We start from the raw sequence: 20,218 nt of genomic DNA, 5'->3' as shown, positions 1-20,218 counted from the left end.
GTCTTATTTAACATTTTAACTAAAGCCAGTGAAATCCATTTGCCGCCACACACATTTAAAGGTTTAGGAGGAGACTGCAAGTGACACTGCCATGATCAGATTGTCAGTTTCGGCAAGGACATAGCAAAGGAAACCTTTGGAGATCAATAGGTCTTAAGTATCAACCACCATCATTGGAAAATTGTTCAAGATTAAATTACACCATGTTACAGTGAAAAAAATTGGCATCTTCAATTGTTCAGAAATAAATAATCTCAAGCACATTACTATGTTATAAACCTACATGTTATAATATGTAAAATACTTATAACAAAAATGGTATATTGGCTTATTAAGATAACTAGTTGTTAGTAAAGAAGGAAAAATAAAAAGCTAAAGTTTGTGGATCAAGGATATTGGAGTACTAAAAGGATTGTCATGTTGACCAGCATGTCTTGGAAATAAAAGCAAAAAATTTGTCATGCCAAAAATGAATATCATCAGCACACATGCCATGTTGACTTGTGTTGGAGCTGCTAACATATGGCTAGTTTACCTTTTTAAGGTATGCACAAAGATGTGCCAATCAACATAGCACAAAATTGCTATGGGGAAGAAAAGTTATCAGCATGCTCAAATGCCTCAAAACAACTATCCATAGATAGAAGAGTACTACAAGGAATTCTTGGTCTGTGCTAGCATATCGACACACTGTCATAGACAATCATTGCGCACACGCAACACCTTCATCAGTAGACCGTTCATCGCTTTTATTTGTTTGTACATATGTTTGGCAGCATATTTTGGCTCATTTTTGTGTATTTTTGCTTGAAAACTATGAGCAAGAAGAGTTTGTAGGGCTGCAGTGCAACCGTTCACCAGAATAAACAAAACTACCCTAGAACAACCCAGTTTTCACGTTTTTAGCAAGCTATAATACAGTGCAAAACGTCAACCATCTTAGCACCCTAGAACCACCTGAGTGGCACAGGACTGAATTGGTGGTTTGGGGTAGCGTTGAGCGTTGATTGGATTCACAAGCTCGCACGTAAAGCCTATAGGGCCTTGCCAACGTGCCTGACACTTGGTGAGCAATCGTTTGTGAATTTGCAACTATTCGTTTACCTTTTAAAGTCATTGTTTTCTTCTTCCTCTCTTTTCTCTCTTGTACACTAAGTGTTTGCTGAATTGCTTGTAAAGTTACCCTCTTTGCGAGACATCAGGACTTGTTCATCGCTTGTTTTCCAAAGTAATCAATTTGTTTTTTTATAGGTCCTTCGAGACCTAAGCGAGGTTGCAACTAGGCTGACCTTTTATGGACGAATAAAACAAGAGTGTCTTACAACTTAGGCAACTCCAGCTAAGTTCGTGACAACATGGTATGCTGGCATGTACCATAATACTAAGAAAGCGAGGGTGTTGGGAGGGGACGAGAGGAGTAACAGAGCTGGCGACAACAGTGGGTAGGTTAGCCAGGTGAGCGGTGCAAGTAGTGGGCTAGCCACGATAGGTGGGTTGGTTGGACAAGGATAGGCAGCAAACGTCGCAAGAGAGATCAAGAGAGACATATAAGCACCCAAAAAGGGGCAGCCCGTATCTTGGTTTGTGCCTAAAGCCCTAAATACCAGCCAATACATAAATGTTCGAGTGGAACCATATTCCTTGGTAAGTATTGACTAAAACAATCATTCAACTTTTTGACCCCAAATCATGTCCAGATGATCAAATTGATATAGTTCTCAACTGAAACATAACTAAATTTAGCTTTGCTTCATATTAGCTTCAATCTACTTCAGATTAACCAAACCTTTTGATCCAATTAATAATATAAATAACTCCTCATTGTAGACATTCAACAGACTTAACAAACTACAAACATAATTGATTAAACAAAAATAAATTGAGTTGAAGCTTGTCACTTAAGTGTATTATTTCACCCATAACCTTGACCTAAAAATTATGTTCCTATATGTACCTCTCCAAGCAAGGATCAAGATCATTTAGAGCTATTCGGAACCAGATCATAAGATTTGGATTGTATTATCCTGGAACTATTCATCATAGGATGAGTATGTTAACACGTTATAAATAAAAAATCAGAGCATTCCTTGAACAACTTAACCAAGATAAGCTTGTCCTTCCATCTTAAGAATTCTGTTTTCTTTCAATAAAACATGCCATGTAGAGACTTCTAATTATATATATTTACATTTCTGTTCTTCTACACATAACAGCCAAAAGCTCTGCTTAAGAGTTCTTTTATTTGTATGAACTTGTTTACTATTGGCTCAAGCCTGACAAATGTTCTTGAAATAAAGAAACAAGTCAGCATTGCACACAGATGTATACCCCACAAAAGAGTATTCCATGCTAGCATATCCCTTGGTTCTGGACTTCAGCTGATCAAAGAAATCCCCGACCATCTGCACTCAAGCAGAAGAAATATTGCATATAACCGACCTTAGCCAACAATACAACATGTAAAAAAATGCGAACATTTGATTGACAATTAGTCACTGGAAATAAGAAAATTCGTTGAGAATACAAGTAAGAAGCCTGTAAAGCATAAAACTAACTTCAATCATGGAGATGAGACCAGTATCTGCACTTCTGAAGCTTCTATATTTATTTTATGCAATAGTTCATCGATCAATGTGGGAAGAAAAGAGGTACATTTATGAAAAGCCTCAAACAGAAAACTAAACATCTAAGAACAAGGCTTATCTTAAATAGATAGAAGAATGTAAGAATTTGCTTGCAAGCATGATAACAGAATAGTGAATTTCCAAGACAAGTACCTCAGCAAGTGGTAACTCGTAGATGAGGGAGGCTCTATTCTCCGTGATATAGTTCATTTCTTTAAACTCACCTCTTCTTTCTTGACCAAGTTCCATAAGAGAGCCTATATATTCCTTTGGAGTAAGCATTTCAATCTAGGAACATAAACTTGGATCAATAACATTTTTGTAATATATCTAGAAAGCACTAATGCTGTTAAAGCATCCATTCTTAACCATAAATGAAAAATGATGGGTCCAAAAGCAACCTTAACAAATGGTTCTTCAATTGATCTTCTCTTTCCAGGTTCTGGAAGTAAAGATGGATTCGAGCACTCAATCTATACAAACAAGAAAAAAAAGGCTAGAGTTTAGCTTGCTTACAACATTAAGAATTTCAGAGTATGAGGATTGTGCCACAAAGTTATCTATAGACGAGGCACTCAATCTATACAAACAAGAAAAAAAAGGCTAGAGTTTAGCTTGCTTACAACATTAAGAATTTCAGAGTATGAGGATTGTGCCACAAAGTTATCTATAGACGAGTTAGCATGGTTATATTCTTATGGAACTTCTATGTGAAGTCTACATTGCAGTTGTTAAAAACAAAAACTCTGGCAACCAATACAAACTTTTTGTCAACCGAGATCCACTATGGCATGACAAAAACATTAAAGCAATTTTCTGTTTATTTCCTTCTATTTATCTGACTTTGAACCTTTTGTTCTCTCATTAATATGGCCACAAACCAAGGTTCTAAATATCAGGCACACTTGGTACAGGTATTTTACCAGTCTGACAGAGGACCGCCATGCAGACCCAGGTGATTTCGTGCAGTCCGGTCCAAACAGGGGTATTTTCAATTTCTTAACTTGTTTAGAATCTGAAGAGCTGAAATAAAAATGTTGGCTATCAACCACAAGTTCTTAGATGGTAAAAGGAGAAAAGATTTTCAGTGAGCAACTCCTGTTGACAACTCCTCTCGCTTTCCTTCACTCAACCACAACTTCTGCCTTTGCGACTGCTGCTGCTCCAGAACCCAGCTTCTCCCATTGCTGCCACTACCTCCTCCTTGTCACAACGTTATCATTGCCACCTACTATAATACATGGAGCCATCTCCTCCTCATGCCCATCTTTCTTCTCTTCTCCTCTGCCTCTGCCCTTCTCCACCTCCTCACCTTCTCCTTCGCCTCCTCTCTTCTCCCTCTCTCTTTCATTCAGATGGTATCAACTCATACAGTGTGTGGGTATGGCAAGCATACTAGAATCATACCAGTCCAGCTGATGACTGGTATCAGCATTCGACCAAGATATCAAACCTAGCTACAAACTATTTTAACACTCTAGTCGTTTCCATGGTTGGAGTCGATCTCTCCTCACAAATGTTTGTAAAATGGCTGAAGGTGCTCCACCATTTCAAGATGGTAAAGCCAAATTTAGAAGACACTCAAAATTGGTGAAGCTTTCATCAATCAGGCCTACTCATTATGAATCCTACTCTTAAATGGGTTACTCATAAGCCATCAAGCATGGTTCGCCTTACTGGTCCATACCGGTGTACCGACCAGCTATCGATACGGTACATACCGAGTCAAACCAAGCGTACCGGCACATAGTATATAAAGGCATATCAATATACCGCCCATACCGATCCCTTACAGACAAGTACATACCGCCCGTACCGAGCGGTATGCTGCGGTATGGTAAACCTTGTCATCAAGCCCACATTTCTTCAAGTACTGTTCTACAACTTAATGCTATACAGCATCCCTTGCCTTTGCTACTTTCAGGATTGTGTACGACTGTGAATTTGACAATTATCAATGCATATCATATTGTCCTTGTATGCTGCCAGCACCTACATGCAGCAGCATGAATCAATTCTGCCACATAGAGAGATAGAGACGCCGGTATGGCACGCAACATGATACAAGCAGCCGACATAAGCACCGCGCACATTGACATGACTCCATAATGCACTGTGATAAATGGTTAAAGGGCTCACAAAAGGTTTAAGATATGCTAATGCATGGTTTGTGCATGTAGCATGAGATTCAACATTGCAAGGTTGAAAATACAGACCTGGTAGAAACATCAAATCTTGTTGAACCAATTCGTATAGGTTGTTACAAACTTACAATACAGTACCAGTCTACCTAGAAGAATATTTGAAAAATATAATGGTTGTATCCGTTGGTATACCATGGTACCATTGGTACTGGAGTGATGAGGCTGGAATACCATGAAATTTCAAACCACCATCTATTGATCTAAACTAACTGCAATGGCATACATTTTTCATGTCAAATTACTCATCTGCCGAAGTGCCTTTTATTCTATTTTATCCTGTAATCCTTCAAGTGCCTGTGACACATTGTTCTCTTCCCTATACGTATGTGAAACCAACTTATCTATCAGCAGGTTAAGGTTCTAGATATCTGACTATCTCAGAAGATCTGAACAACACAAGAAGTGAAAGCTTTCAGAAAATGAAATTATGATTTCAAATATTGATCCATTAGTTAACCATGTAAATGATAATTTAGAGTTTAGACAATTATTTATTGTCAATGAACAATGTCTAATGGTACAATATCTTGTAAATTTGAAATAAATTGTATAATAAGATAACCTAATTGAGTAAGGATATTGTGGAGAAAAGGTTCTAGTTAAACTAGTATTAAGAGGATCTTGAAGAATTTACAATATCACCATTTGCACAATTGACTCGGTAAACAACACTTGGTGCAGTTGTTATCAAGGTCAAGTTGTATTCTCTCTCAAGCCTTTCCTACAAAATAAATCAATCAGTAATTAAAAATCATATTGTTAAACACATCGAACACATTTGGAAAAGACCAAGTTACAAGAAATTTGACCAAACCTGAACGATTTCCATATGGAGTAAACCTAGAAACCCACACCGAAAACCAAAACCCATAGCACTTGAAGTTTCAGGTTCAAACTACATTTAACCAAGCAGACCAAAGTTCAAAATTATATAGATGAGTTTTTATAGTAATGCATAAAGCAATTTGGAAACAAATTACAAAATGACTATACAAAACAAAATAGGTCAATCTAAAAAGGTGTTGAATAAATGTTGTAGTCAGACAAATATTGTACTATCTGATTCCTTTCTTGAAAAAAAAAAAAGACTTTTATTTTAAATTGTTCTCTAAGATAAACATATGCTTGAAAATTATGTTTCGCCTAGTCAAGGAGAACAATTGAGTTACTTTGGTTATGACCCTATTAGTCAAAAACCTGCATGGACACATTCAAAAGTACAAGCTTTGAATTCAAACAGATAGTTGTCGAATTGGCTCCATGAGCAGGGCCATCCCTAAGGTCAAAAGGAGTGGTCTTGCAAAACCAGACGAATTTGAACAATTAAAATTGATTCATAAAGTTAGACATGTATGCATTACCTATGAATTTGAAATATTCAATCGATAGTTGATACATCTAGTGGACACATGGAACTATTATACACTCACTCCACATGTAATTCAATAGCCAAGAAGAAAGTAGCTACACCCCCTGAACTCCATTCTTTAGTATGATGACCAGAAGTAAAGAGAAAATTGAGAAGGACAAGAAGACAACAATCATGGAAACGTTGTCAAGATTGCAACAAGACTTTTGTTCATCATCTTCAAATGTTAAATTGGGATGTCAAGACCAAGCTTCTGATCATCTTCTCATGGAAGGCCGCTACTTGCATGGCTGCACATATTAGATTGTGACAAACCTTCCTACACATATACTAGCATGGATGCACATATTACTTTCTTCTACAAATCTTCCTACAAACTGATACTTCAAAATCTAGCATGACTGACAAACCAGTTCGGATTGATTATTAGATTTGTGATTGAACCAACGTTCAACAGTGTACAAAGGAGTTAGAGGTTATATGGTTTAAACTTGATTAAAGAGTGACAGGGTTGGTTAGAGGATCTGACAAGCAAGACGGCAACGGAAGAGATGGCAGCTACCTATTTATATGGTGAAGGAGATGGAGAAGCTCTAACTACCATCCTCCACCCATGAAGCTTCCTTTTGGGGAGTAGGTACATGGTGAAGGAGATGGAGAAGCTCTAACTACCATCCTCCTCCCATATTTTATCTTCAACGATGGCTTCCTTTGGGAAGCAGGTACCGCCTATTGTTAGAGGTTGTAAAAGAAGAAAAAGATAAGTGGTTGACGATGAGGGAAAAAAGAAGATACGGAGTTGCACCACCACTTATCCAAAAAGAAAACATTTTTTTCTTCCAAACCCATCTTGTTGGTACATCTCTTCTCAAGTGATTGAACTCCAAGGCTGTCAATCTCAAGAGGCGCTCAGGTTTCACTTGATGGGGCCTAAGTAAAGTGTTCAACTGGGCACTGCCTAGTTCTCTCTGTGGTCAACATCAACTGTTGTCATCCTCTTATGCAGGAGGGATCCAAACCTAAAAAATAAGATATATCATGACTCATGACTCATGAGCATACTTACACCTTAGAAGTTGGAACTAGAGCCCAGTTCATATGTAATGGAAAGAGAAAATGTTCAAGAATGACAACCAAAAAAAGGTCTAGATTGGTTTGCAAAAGGAATTAATTGATAAGCCAGATCAACAGAAAAGGTAAAGGTCATAACAGATGTGACCAGAGTAAAGTGGCTATCCCTAACAAATCACATAACTCAATTTTTGTTACAATATTTTTTTCTTTACATAAAAGACTTTTTAGTTCAACACTGGACCAACTTGACATTTTTCACTACTAAATGGCCAAAAGCCCAACCTTGTTTCAAAACATTGCATGGCATGACTGACATGACATGTCGCAGTATGACAAAAGGATTGCATGTGCCCAATCTGGTATCGGACAAACATATGATATGCAACATGCTGTACCATGTCATAATCAACACATGCCTTCATATATTTGTAGCACACAGCATCACCAATGTCCGATGACATATTATATTTTCATGGCATGGAAAGACATGAAACAATCTTCGTTATAATGAGACCAACATTGGATGGAACAGTACTATGATGTAGTGTATTATTTGATTGTAGTTTGCACAAATCAAGGTTCGTAATTTCGTATTGTACCGACATTTCGAGCTTTGTTTGGTATGGTACAGTACGAGTGTACTGAGCGGTACGTTAGGGTATACTGCTCAATACGTATATATAAATATATATATATATATAATCAATATATAAAAATATAATAAAAAATATAATAAAAAATTATATATATATATATATATATATATATATATATATATATATATATATTGTATTTGGAGCTTTGCTCGACGTCGCCTCCTTGTTTTCTCCTCGTCCTATCAGACGAAGGAGAAGAACGCGGTCTTCTCCTCATCTACGACGTTCTGCAAAGACGTCGAAGGCCGCAGACGTCTCCGACCTTCGGTGAAGAACACAGCAAAGAAGAAACCGAGCCGTCGCTTCTCCGTTACCTCCTGGATCGGGATCGTCGAGGGAGGGCAGCACCGGATCGGAAAGCATCAAGATTCTCCCTCTTCTTCGAGCGCCTTCTCTTTCTTCTCCCTCGATGCTTCTTCTTCCCAGGCCGTAGTCATGTTGATATCGCCCAGTAGCGAGTGGTCCACGTACCGATCTGCTGACGGACCGGTACGTACCACCCAGTACGAGCGATATCATTCGAAATTAAAATCTTTGGCACAAATGCCCCTTCACCACTACACTTCCATTGGGTCCCTCTAGATCACTAACTCAATGTTTCAATTCTATAGGACTCTTTCAATTTCAAACACTTGAAAGAACAAAAACATATTCTCAAGCTAGTAACACATTTTGAAAAGAAATAAATACAATAATTAGAGATGAAAAAAAATGACTCGTGAATATCCAGCTATAGTACATAGAAACTATTATAAACCTTTAATGCTGCATCATTTAGTTGAAGCTTCTCCAATGCATCACGCAACTCAGGAAACCTATTGGCAAGTTAATGAAGTAAAAAGCAATTCACAAAATTGGTACACAAGCTAGGAAGTTTCAGTAGCATAGTCAGGTAGCAAAAGGTCATTACTGATCGGCATCGACAGGAAAGAGACCACAAAACACCATCGGTGTAGCTTCCTCATATCCAGGCAAAGAGCTTGCAGCTCTTCTTCCAAAATGAGTAATTGTGTCACCAACCCTTGCATCTGCAACTGATCTAATTGAAGCTGAAAGGTAACCCACCTAAAAAGGTAGTCTTTAGGAGAATACTTACAACTAAAACAGCTATTATTGCTGACTAAGAAGGCTAAGTGAACATATACAAGTACTAAATACCAAGATAATATCAGTTAGTAGTGAATGCTATCCTGCACAAAAATGTTTCAAAGGAACTCACTACAAATCCATAAAAAAGACCAAATTAATACTTGAAGCATTATTTCAGATCTCGGGTAACAAATTTGTATAGGTCACTGGCCAGACCAGTATGGTTTCAGATTATACTAACGAACCGATACATGGTATGCTAGTACATGCCATACTACTGAGAAGGGGGAGGACAAGGAGAACAGGAGGTGGAGGAGAACTACCAATTAATCCAATGTTCAAAAGATTTTAAATGGCAGATTTTTGATGAAAAAGAAACGCCATTACTCCTTCGAATCCCCAATTCGCTATTGAGCGAGATGAGACATGAAGTGGAGCTTACTTTGGTGGTGATGGGTGATGCAAGCAATGGCTGGACAGGATGGCCAAGCAGGCAATGGCAGGTGGTGGGCATCACGAGAGATGGGTCGCAGAAGAGATTGAGAGAGAGAGAGAGAGAGAGGCGAGAAAGAGAGATAAGCATGGTCTGCTTCCCAGTTCACATTCAGGCTGGTAAACACTGCAGGGTACATACCAAGTGACGCAAAATTAGGAACCTTGACTTGAAGTATGATGGGCTTCAACCTTCAATCAGATCTAATTTTTAGTTTTGTTTTTTACACTTTGAGCACTTTCAGTTAGATTTCACCCCCCTATTCTTTATTGGCTATTTTTTATAGTATTAGGAATGCTATTTTAATTTACATATATAATCATGAACATGTAATTTGCTTGTAATTTGAGTCAAGAAATTTGTTATGTTAATAAATTTCAAGTTCAGGGATATGGGTAAAAAGAAGTATTCTCAATATGTTTTGGTTAATAGAGTCCAAATTTGATGATTGTTCTTTTTTTTCATAAAACATATATAGAGGGACATTAAGCTGAATAAAACTAATTACACGACTCAGTTATGAATGGAAAAGTAGGATGTCATGCTCACTCCACTCATCTCTCAGTTTGGTTTCTCTGCTTTTCTTCATTTTAATTTCTTAGTTTCCTTTTGTTCAATTATTTTCAGTCAGTATAGTCTGATATACAAGCAGTACCATCATGCCACACTGGTCCAAACAGCAACCAGTAACGGTGACCAGGATTGGTTGTTTGCAGTGAATATGAATCAGTGCACTACATCATCAACTAGGTAACTTTAATCTTTATTACTATGAGCTGTATTGACTGTATTAATACCTGATATCCAACAACTGTTATAATTTGTTTTTGAAAAGCTATTTAATCAATAAAATTCAAGTTTAGGGAGTTCTACACTTCTAGATGCCCTTTCAGATGATATTTCAAAAAAGGAAAGTCTTCTATATATGTATTGTTTGTTTAGAGGGTAAGACTGAATAGAAATTGGGTCAATAAAGTATATGTTAGAGGTTGTTAAGTTGAGAAGTGGCTATGAATAATGGAGTCTAATTAATGAAAAGAAGGCTTTCATGACTGCCACGACTGTTGTGTTTGTTCTTTTTCTTTGCATATTTATAGCATCTTCCTGGCTGCTGCTTATTGTCTCCTTTCCCACCTTTCTGACCTCCAATGTCACTCCTCTTCAAATCTTTTATAATCTTTATTAATTTTGTTTGTTACTATTTGCTAAAACTCACTGTGCAGCATTTACATTACCAAAAGAACTATATTCTTGTTCTTTAAACCACCTTCAAACCAAACCTGCATGAAGTATTTAATAATTATCACATTAGGTAGCTAATGATAAGTTTATATGGCAGTAAGATAGAAAACATTAAGTATACAAAAGATGAAAAGAACCATTACAATTACATAAGCCAATAAAAGCTTGACAAAAAAATTGTATGTGTAAATTTACCTCACCAACATATAGTTCATCAACTTGCATTTGATTGGGTGAAAGGACACCAATTTCATCAGCAAAATAATCCTGATTATATTAATGGGTGAAATTAATATAAAAAAGAAACATGGTAAAAGCTAGTACCTCACACAGATAAGAATGCTAAGATATTTGATTATATCGGACAACAAGCATAATGCAAAATCAGTTTTCATTTTTAGCTTAAAACTCCTCTCTTAGACTTCATAAAAGGATCCCAATAGTATATCTTGGACTCATTAAATCTTCAAGAATGCACTAGCGAGTCAATTACAATATAGTACAATTAATTTCAACATTACAGAGCTAACAAGTCAGCAATCAAATACCTACTGTATCCATTAACTACAGTACAAAATGATCACACATAAATACATTAGGTGGAACTACAGTAGAAAAATAGAAATTGCCAAGGAACTTCTTCATCCAATTTTTACAAGAACCAATAAAGATTAAGATTTCTGTAGACTATAAAATTGTCCTCTAAATTCTAAACATCAAATGTGGCAGCTCATATGAAGAAGATCATACACACTCAACCATTCTTCCTCTAAACATGTGATGCCCTATAACCAAGAATTTTTCTTGGGTATGATCAAGCACCATTAAGTGTTGGGCCTGTTGGCACCATACTGTGTTGCCGTCCAACACCAATGAAGTACGTTAGTACAGTCAAGTATACCAGTGGTAACAGTTGAGAGAAAAGGAAAATAGAGAGAAGATAACACCATCAATCCCTGTTCTGTTTTTACCGATGAAGAGAACACCTCCAAGGCTCTAACTAACCCTATCCCTTCATTAATTGTGGGCCAACAATCTGATAGAATGTTCATCAAAGCAAGGGGAACTGGTGGCTGACTAGATCCAATAGGTGGTGATGGGAGAAGAAAAATGTGTGAGAGAGGTTAGGGTGTCATATTACAATGAAAAGAAAAATGGGTCACAACTCACAAGTTACTGGAGATGTCAAAAACTGTTCAAGTGTTTTCACTAATTTCAATAAAAACAGAGTTTAAAGTTTAAACACAAACCAAGTGAAATCTTGGAATTTCAATTAGTCAAAATGGATACCGAGTAATTTTGCTCAAAGCTTGGCACTTGTATCAATTTGAATTCCAACTTCCAACTAAATTTGTACTGCCCAACATAGATGAAATATCACAAAATGGGATCATCAGTATACATTTTATCCCACATTAGATGCTTATGTGATCTTCAATCCCACATTATATGGTTTTAAGATGTTAACATCCTAGTCATGGAATCTGGTAAAATCGCCGAAGCTTTTAAATGAGTTATTAGAATGACTAAAGCAAACATATGGTCTAGTATCTTCTATGGGCCATGCTTCTCAATGTGAGCCAATGTCTAAGCCCAAGTTACAGTGCCATTCCTTCATTTCTTACTATTGGAATATTAGTTTATCAAGGTCTCCCCAATTAAATTTATGACACCCTCAAAATTCTAAAGGTGTCCAATGTCCACATGCAGGTGGTTGTCCCATAAAGGTATAACCATGAACAATAATGCTTCAGTATAATCTGATATGATCCAAGCAATCAAATGTCCAAATAACTTGTTTGAGTTAAGATTTCCAACACTACCTAAATTTTAAGCCAAAGTTACTAATAACAGCAGTCTTAACTCACTTATATTCCATTTTCTTTCCAGATGTGGGACGTTCAAGGTATAACAAATTACATACTTTTATTCAAGAACAGTAAACTACACACATGTTAATACAAGCACTAAATACTCAGCAAACTTTTGCCCCTAGTAATAGATAAAAGTTCCAAAAGTTTTGGGGAATTTAAGTAGCAAACAATAGATGAGCAAGATGCATTGAAGCTATGAAAAAAGGAAATCTTTGTTTCTATTAGTAACCATCTTTTGTATGGTCTATCTTTGTATGTTTTGTTTGCATATTTTGCAGATACCAAAATGTGATAAACTTAATCTAAGATTATGTAATATACAATCTGTATAGGCATTTTGCATGCAAATATCGAAATAGCTGCACTATTAATTACTTTGGTAACAAAAAGAAAGCCTACTATCTAGAAATTCATAAGAAATAGGCAGGAAGATGTCAGCCAGATTCTAAAAACACTTGATATTGATGGTCTATCCCATTATTCTTATGAATGGATATAGATTATTGCAGTCAGATTGAACAAGTCTAAGAATATAGCATTCAATTTTTACCTTCCCACTAGCCATGAAATATATTTTATCACCTTTCCTTATGCTTCCATCAACAACCCGGAAATAAACGATCACACCTCTGTATGGGTCATAATAACTGCACAGTAACATAAAAACATATTGGAACCAACCATATGAACTAGCAAATGACAAAAGAAAAGCTATACATGTAAATATGTAACCATTTTCAAGACCACTGCCCCAAACAAATCACCAACTGGAGGTAGGCTTGGAAATTCATGGTGATTAACCAACTTTTTTTTTATACTAGTTGGACCATACCAGTCCATTTGACATTAACAGTCTGAGAGGGAACCAAAGTTGGACCAGATCTTACACAAGGATTAGCCTAGCAAAACTTCCAACCAACCAAATTTAAGGCTTTTTATCATTTGACAGCGTCAATAAACTTCCAACCAACCAAATTTAGGGATTTTATCATTTGACAGAGTCGATAAAACATCATTAGGGATTTTATCATTTGACAGAGTCGATAAAACATCATTAAAAAGCATGATAATGAATGACGACTGTGGTGAATGCAATGAATAATAAATGCAATAGTGCAATATCTACTCAGTTTCAAAATCATAGATACAAATTTCGTTTTTGCTTTCATCTTGGCTTCCTCTTTTCCTTCCATCCTTTTGCCAATTCTTCCATCTTCTCTTTCTTCTTTTTTGGCTATAAACTAGCTAGAGTTTGTCAAAATCAGCCAACTCCATTTGAGTCTTCTTAATTCATAACAATTCCAATCAATTTTTGGCAGTAAGACCAAAAAATTTACCACACGTAGGGTCATCATTGGATGATACCAATGTAGACTGGGCATATCATATTGGAATCTAATGATACTGTGAACCATTTAAGAAAATAAAATATATGTGCCATATGATTTTGGCTAACTGATGACTACAGAATAAGTAATAGATGATAGTAAGTGTAAACAAAACAATTTGTATAATCTTCTGCTAGTCATAGGTATCATGCAAGCCAATCACGTAAGTGATAACACATATGACATGACACACAGTCTTTTTGCTTATTATTATTATGATATTTTCTCACTTTATATTACTTGTTGTATAAATATATTGTGATGTCCATGAATATGTGCAATGAGAATCAGATCGTGATGAGATCACGATAATGAGACCGATTCACCTCTAAACACAGACCCTAAATAATCCTGATCATAGGTTACTCAAGAGAGACATCGAGATAACCGAACAGACTGGTGTGCTATATACCCGTCCATATGATGGAAGTAACTGGTCTCATAACTGCTCGTGTGGGGACACTAGGGCTACTGTACATGTGCTCATTGGAGAATGAGTTCACTGATTGATCCGCTCACGGAATGCTAGATGGTTGATGATACCTTATTGTCAGACAACGATTATATCGTTACATTGGTATACCTGGTCATTAGACTTGAGACACCAAGAATGTCCTGTATGAGTACTCCACACTTTGATACCAGACTTATAGGTTTGGAAGTTTCAGATCTAGCACAACCGGTCATTGGGAGTGGCGGCCAACCTTACGAGAGCTATTGAGTGTCGATAGAGAATCATCCGCTCTCGGTATCATAAGAAGAATATCTCATGTGTTCTTGCTCAGATAAATCCTTAACTAAGGTCATTCGGATTGAGAGAGAAAGAGTTCTCCGGGAGAATCCGATTATAGTGAGACTTGAAGAGAAACCGTATGGGTAAAAGAGAAATCCACTTTGTCAATCGCTCATCTCCATGATGTGGGTAGGTTCTCTTCCAAGCATAATCCCACCTCTTCAGTGTGATCAAATTAGTTTGCAGATAGCATTCTACCAATTGTGGCTAAAAGAGAATACAGAACATTATCACCTACTCATTTGTTGTCTTCTAGGTCAGTGAAGTTAATGGGCGTTGGCCTAGGCACCTAAGCGAGGCAACGCACGAAGCATATACCTACGCCTAGGCACTCGCTTGATTCAAATCGAGCAAGATCGAGCCAAATCACTAGATTTGGGCCCAACCTAATTCACTGGATCTTGTTTTGATCAAACCAACTCAACAAATCTTCAAACACACACACCCCCGCATAGACACAACAAGATGACTCGTGGAAACCTAATTGACAAACTGCGACTCTTCCTCTCTTCCTCTACATTGGCGAACTGCGATGACAATGATGGCAGCGTCTTCCTCTCCTTTAACAAAAGGCAGCGATAGTAGTGTCTTCCTCCAGCAAGGTTGTTGTCGGTATCTCTCTCTCATCCTCCTTCGTCGTCGCCCACTCCATTGCAGTCGCTAATGTCTTCCCCTCCCTCTTCCCCCCTTCTCTACAGCACTCTTCCCCTTCCCTCGCCCCCCCACCGTCATCGTCTTCCCTGTCTCTCCCTTTCCCCTCACCACCAACATCTCCTCTTTTTTCGTCTCGTCATAGCTGTCTTACTCTCTCCCTATGTCAACAGCTTCCTCCCTATGTCGACATCTTCCCTTCTCCCTATGCCAGCAACTTTCTCTTTATCATCCTTTCACCCGCCACAACAAGCATCTTCTCCCCCTTCGCTTAGCTGCATTCCCCCCTCCCCCTCCCCAAAAATAAAGTTTCCCCGGCAGCCTCCTTCTCCTCCCAGATAGCTCCCCTCCCTCCTCCCTCCTCCCTCCTCCCTCTTCCCCTCCTAACCAACAATGATTAGGTAGCCACCCCATACCTCCTCCTTTCTCCTCGGATCCTTCATCCTAGCTCCCCTCCCAACTGACGACAACCCTCTCTCCATCCTCCTCCTACGTTTATTGTTTTATTAATATGGATTTGTACAATATAATTTGATCCTTTAAACGAATATTGTGTTACTTTTTATTTTAGTGATTATATCTATTGATCATAATATATTTTTAAAATTTTAATATTCAGGAATGCCTCACTTTACTAGAGCATCAACACCTAGCGCCTCGAATATTTTGGTACCTTGGTATCATTTAGCGTCTCTCACCTTTAACTACACTGTTCTTGGTGTTCGACCAAGTGTTTGATGAAGTGAATGTGAGGACCACTTCACAAAAAAATGTGAGATGGAATCAAATAAATCATAATTCGGATTGAATGTCAATGGATTTAAAGACATTGGAAAATTAGGAAAATAATAAAGATAATATAATATTATGATAATCAACCACCCTTCACCTATATCCATTAAAAGTATAGGAAGAAAAAAGCTAGATAAAGCATAGCCAACTAATTTTAATATGATAAAATCTTATTTTGATAAGAAGTCATATCATAGAGAAACCCAATGATGTAAGAAAATCATTAATATGTTAGAAGCTCCATAGACTCCTTATCAATAACAGAGAACAAATAGTAGTAAGTAATGTAAATTTATGGGATGCAAGGAAAATAAAATTATCTTAATACATTTCTAATGCCAAAGGTTTTGGGATTGGGATGCAAGGAAAAGTTAAGTATTCTCATTTTCTAGTTCACCTTAATCGACTCCTCATATGCCCACCATCCAATTAGTCTAATAATCTTTAAGTTTTCTTCCCTTTTTCACTTAATATTGAACAACCAAGATGTAAGTATGACTATCCTTTCTAAAAAACTGCGTCATCCCACCTGATCTCTAGAATAAACCAACCTAAGACTCTCAGATAATAGTTAATTGCTGCTGAAAAGCTAAAAGTCCACGACAATAGCATTGCAGATTACAAAGCTGACAAGCACAAGCAACAAGAACATGAAAATGAGTTCAGTAAAAATGTTCAAAAGCTAATTATAAAGGGACATCAAGAATTGCAGAATTACCTATCAAATATTAGAGCTCTGAGGGGACTTTGAGAAGTATCATTAGGAGGAGGAATCCTTGTGACAATAGAATTTAGAATTTCAGCTATACCTATACCCTCCTAGAAAAAGATTCAACCATCCAAAATTGACAGTTCTGTTAATTTCTCATTGACAAGAAAGGTGCATGCTATATTATGTCCAACATATACTTATGCAGTTTCATATTCAAACAAACAATTAAAACATGAATAAACAAACCTTCGCTGAACACTGAATTGCAGTACTACAGTCTAATCCAATAATCTGCAAAAAAAGAATATGCAAGACAATGATGAAGAAGAGGAGAACCATTAGTGCTCTATGATCTATAGAAAATGTTCTATCAATTAGTGATAATAGAGTTCATACTAGAAACAATAAAATGTTCAGGAATTTGAAGTACAAGAAACAGGTACATATCCTTCACAAACCTCTTCCATCTCGCGGGCAACACGATCAGGTTCAGCACCTGGTAGATCTATTTTATTCAGAACCTACATCATAAAGAATGTATTAACAAGTTCATTATCATATTTCTGCACTCAAACCTTATATTTAAGTGAATACAAAAGGGTGACTAATAAAAAAAATTCAAAACGTAGCATTAGTTAGTTGTACGCAAAAAAATTATACTACTTGACCTAAGATGAATTAGAACACCATACTCTTTCAGGAATATAACTTCTTGCATATGCTGAATATTCTGAAATTTAAAATGCCAATAAAGAATATAATAGAAGCCTGTTGACATTAAGCATAGACAGGTTTCTCCTGATTGTAGAATAAATTATCATTCAATTTTTCCACAAATTCTAACTAATATCAATTTTATATTCCAACTTAAGTTCTTCATGATACAGGCGGTGTTCAAATCAAGGATAGAAATTTCATACCGTACCAGAGTTTTGATATTTGCTTGGTACAGTACGGTACTATATACCGAGCGATATATTTCGATATACCGCTCGGAATATATATATATATATTTATTTATTTATTTATTTATTTATTTATATACATACATATACATACAAACATATACGTATATATACATACATATATATATACATATATATACATATATATATACACACATATATATATAAGTAAAAAAAATGGTTATCTACGACGTCACCTCTTTTCTGCCCGCGCATAAAACAAGGTGGAGAGAATAAATTGTTTCTTCTCCTCGTGCAAAAAAGGGCGATGAGGAGGCATCGTTTCTTCTGCCAGCGTGGGGAGAAGAAACATCGCCTCGACGCTCGGTTTCTTCCCCCCATGACGTCGAGGATTCTTCGCTAACGACACCAAGGCCTCGTCGCCTCAGACGAGGAGGGAGAGCGACGCCAATCTCTAGGTTCTCCTCTTCTTCTCCCTCTTCTTTCTTCTCCCTCGGTTAATACCACTCGGTAGCGAGCGGTAACGACCGATTTAGGACGGTAACAAGGAGGAAACAGCCCCAATCGACGGTATCGCTCGGTAGCGAGCAATCTGTGTACCGGTCTACTGGTGGACCGATACGTGGTACGGGTGGTATTATTCAAAATTAAAATCCTTAGTTCAAATAACAAACTTCAATAAAAGTATAAGTGAAGTTAAAAAGATAAAACAAAAGAGAGCAAGAAGATCCCGATATTGAAGTGCTTATCTAGAACCTATGATACTTGCGAGCACTCAGCAATGTTAGCCGATGCCTTGTCATACCATGCCAAACAATACATGGGCGTAGCCACATGTTGTGCACGTATAAGCATGTGAATAGTCACATGAGACAGAACAAGCACATTGGTAGAGGCAAACATGTATAATATACTGTGCCAACCCAAGACCAAATTTTTGGTAGTTCGTGTAAAGATGGTTAGGAAAACTTTGGCAAATGAGATACCCAAATCAGCAGAAACCGTGGTGGTGATGCATTTGCATTCACACAAAGAGAGTAAAATAACAAACAATGAACAAGCATAAAAAAATGAATTAGTTTGCATCAAGCAGAATATATATTTAACAACAGTTTATGGCAACATTAATGAGTGATTACTTCATACTTCGTCTGTACTGGAAGAAGTGTCTGATAAAAATATCTACAATCCAAAAAACATGCAGAATAGTGTTTTCTAAGAATAATATCTCAGGGTATTTCATCTATTACATTCAAGAATTTGCATGTAGAACTAAATCCTTGTTGTGAAATTCACTTCATAGTTTGTAGTATGTTGTTGATTGCCAAAGAAATTACAAGTGCAACCCATACATAAGGGGAAGATAGTAAATGGAACCAATGACAAACTGCACATGGAAACTATAAAAGGTTTGGGAATTAGGCAGGTTAATCCAGAAAGTAGTCATTATATTATAGATGACATGTAAAGGAATTTTGAACCTAGAGAATAAACCTCTTAGTTTCAGGTTGCTGAACAAAATAGGGGATGGTTGTTCACAATACAACCATAATAAAAGTCATGATATCAAGGCAACCAATGATTTGCAAAATTGTAACCTGATTTATCAAAATGCTACAATAATATGGTGCTGTGATTTACTAATCAAACAACATCCAGTACAAAATCATGAAGCAAACATAAAAGTGCTCTTACAGGTATGATCTCAAGGTTGTTTTCCAGAGCCAGATAAACATTAGCTAAAGTCTGTGCCTCTACACCCTGAATCACCACAATGAAAATGCTAAATATCCATCATCAGAAGACATACTTTCTATTAAAATGGAAATAAGTTTTAGTAAACTTCTTGACACCACTTCATAGTGCAAAAGTACAACTGGAATAAAAATTGTACCTGAGAAGCATCCACAACCAAGAGGGCTCCTTCACAAGCAGCAAGGGACCGAGAAACCTAGGTACCAAAAAAAAAATGATAGACAGCGCTTGCTCTTTGAACTAGAATACACGTTCCTTGTCTTACATAGAAATCTTTTTTTCTTATTTTTTAAAGAGAAATCTATTTCAAACCATGAACAAGTTGACAAATAACAAAAGATCCATTTTGTTTCAAGAGTTCTGCCAAAACAATCTTTGAAATAATAAGTTATTTACATTGCATGTGGAAAATAACTGAATGTTAGAAAATAAAAAAAGTCTTATGTCTTGCTCAAGAAATATGTAAATACTGTATAAAGACAAGGTGAGACAGATTAGGTGAAGATAAAATCCAATAACTTAATTATTTTTTAATGGTAATAGTATGACAGTTCTTGATAATTCAGTCTGAACAAA

The 20,218-nt window shown here is 36.7% G+C and overlaps 1 protein-coding gene across 5 annotated transcripts in view; it reads right to left on the bottom strand.

Moving 5' to 3' along the window:
- The window catches only part of LOC135632699 (translation factor GUF1 homolog, chloroplastic-like), a 28,537-nt gene that overhangs the window by 4,426 nt on the left and 3,893 nt on the right, over nucleotides 1–20,218 (bottom strand). Inside the window, exons 4-18 of one of the 5 annotated variants that reach the window (XM_065141388.1) lie at nucleotides 19,782–19,838; nucleotides 19,583–19,648; nucleotides 17,420–17,482; nucleotides 17,208–17,252; nucleotides 16,968–17,068; nucleotides 13,176–13,272; nucleotides 10,947–11,018; nucleotides 10,745–10,789; nucleotides 8,838–8,992; nucleotides 8,685–8,742; nucleotides 5,643–5,723; nucleotides 5,463–5,549; nucleotides 3,026–3,097; nucleotides 2,778–2,912; nucleotides 2,329–2,402 (exon numbers count right to left, since the gene is read on the bottom strand). In XM_065141388.1, coding sequence (XP_064997460.1) covers nucleotides 2,329–2,402; nucleotides 2,778–2,912; nucleotides 3,026–3,097; nucleotides 5,463–5,549; nucleotides 5,643–5,723; nucleotides 8,685–8,742; nucleotides 8,838–8,992; nucleotides 10,745–10,789; nucleotides 10,947–11,018; nucleotides 13,176–13,272; nucleotides 16,968–17,068; nucleotides 17,208–17,252; nucleotides 17,420–17,482; nucleotides 19,583–19,648; nucleotides 19,782–19,838 — 1,208 coding nt within the window. The remainder of the gene's footprint in view (nucleotides 1–2,328; nucleotides 2,403–2,777; nucleotides 2,913–3,025; nucleotides 3,098–5,462; nucleotides 5,550–5,642; nucleotides 5,724–8,684; nucleotides 8,743–8,837; nucleotides 8,993–10,744; nucleotides 10,790–10,946; nucleotides 11,019–13,175; nucleotides 13,273–16,967; nucleotides 17,069–17,207; nucleotides 17,253–17,419; nucleotides 17,483–19,582; nucleotides 19,649–19,781; nucleotides 19,839–20,218) is intronic. The other 4 variants (XR_010494756.1, XM_065141390.1, XM_065141391.1 and 1 more) reach the window with 4 other exon arrangements.

The sequence above is a fragment of the Musa acuminata genome, chromosome BXJ3-3 (assembly GCF_036884655.1).
Source record: "Musa acuminata AAA Group cultivar baxijiao chromosome BXJ3-3, Cavendish_Baxijiao_AAA, whole genome shotgun sequence".
Classification (NCBI taxonomy): domain Eukaryota; kingdom Viridiplantae; phylum Streptophyta; class Magnoliopsida; order Zingiberales; family Musaceae; genus Musa; species Musa acuminata.
Note: the sequence above shows the minus strand (reverse complement) of the source record. Positions and strands in the feature narration are given on the sequence as shown.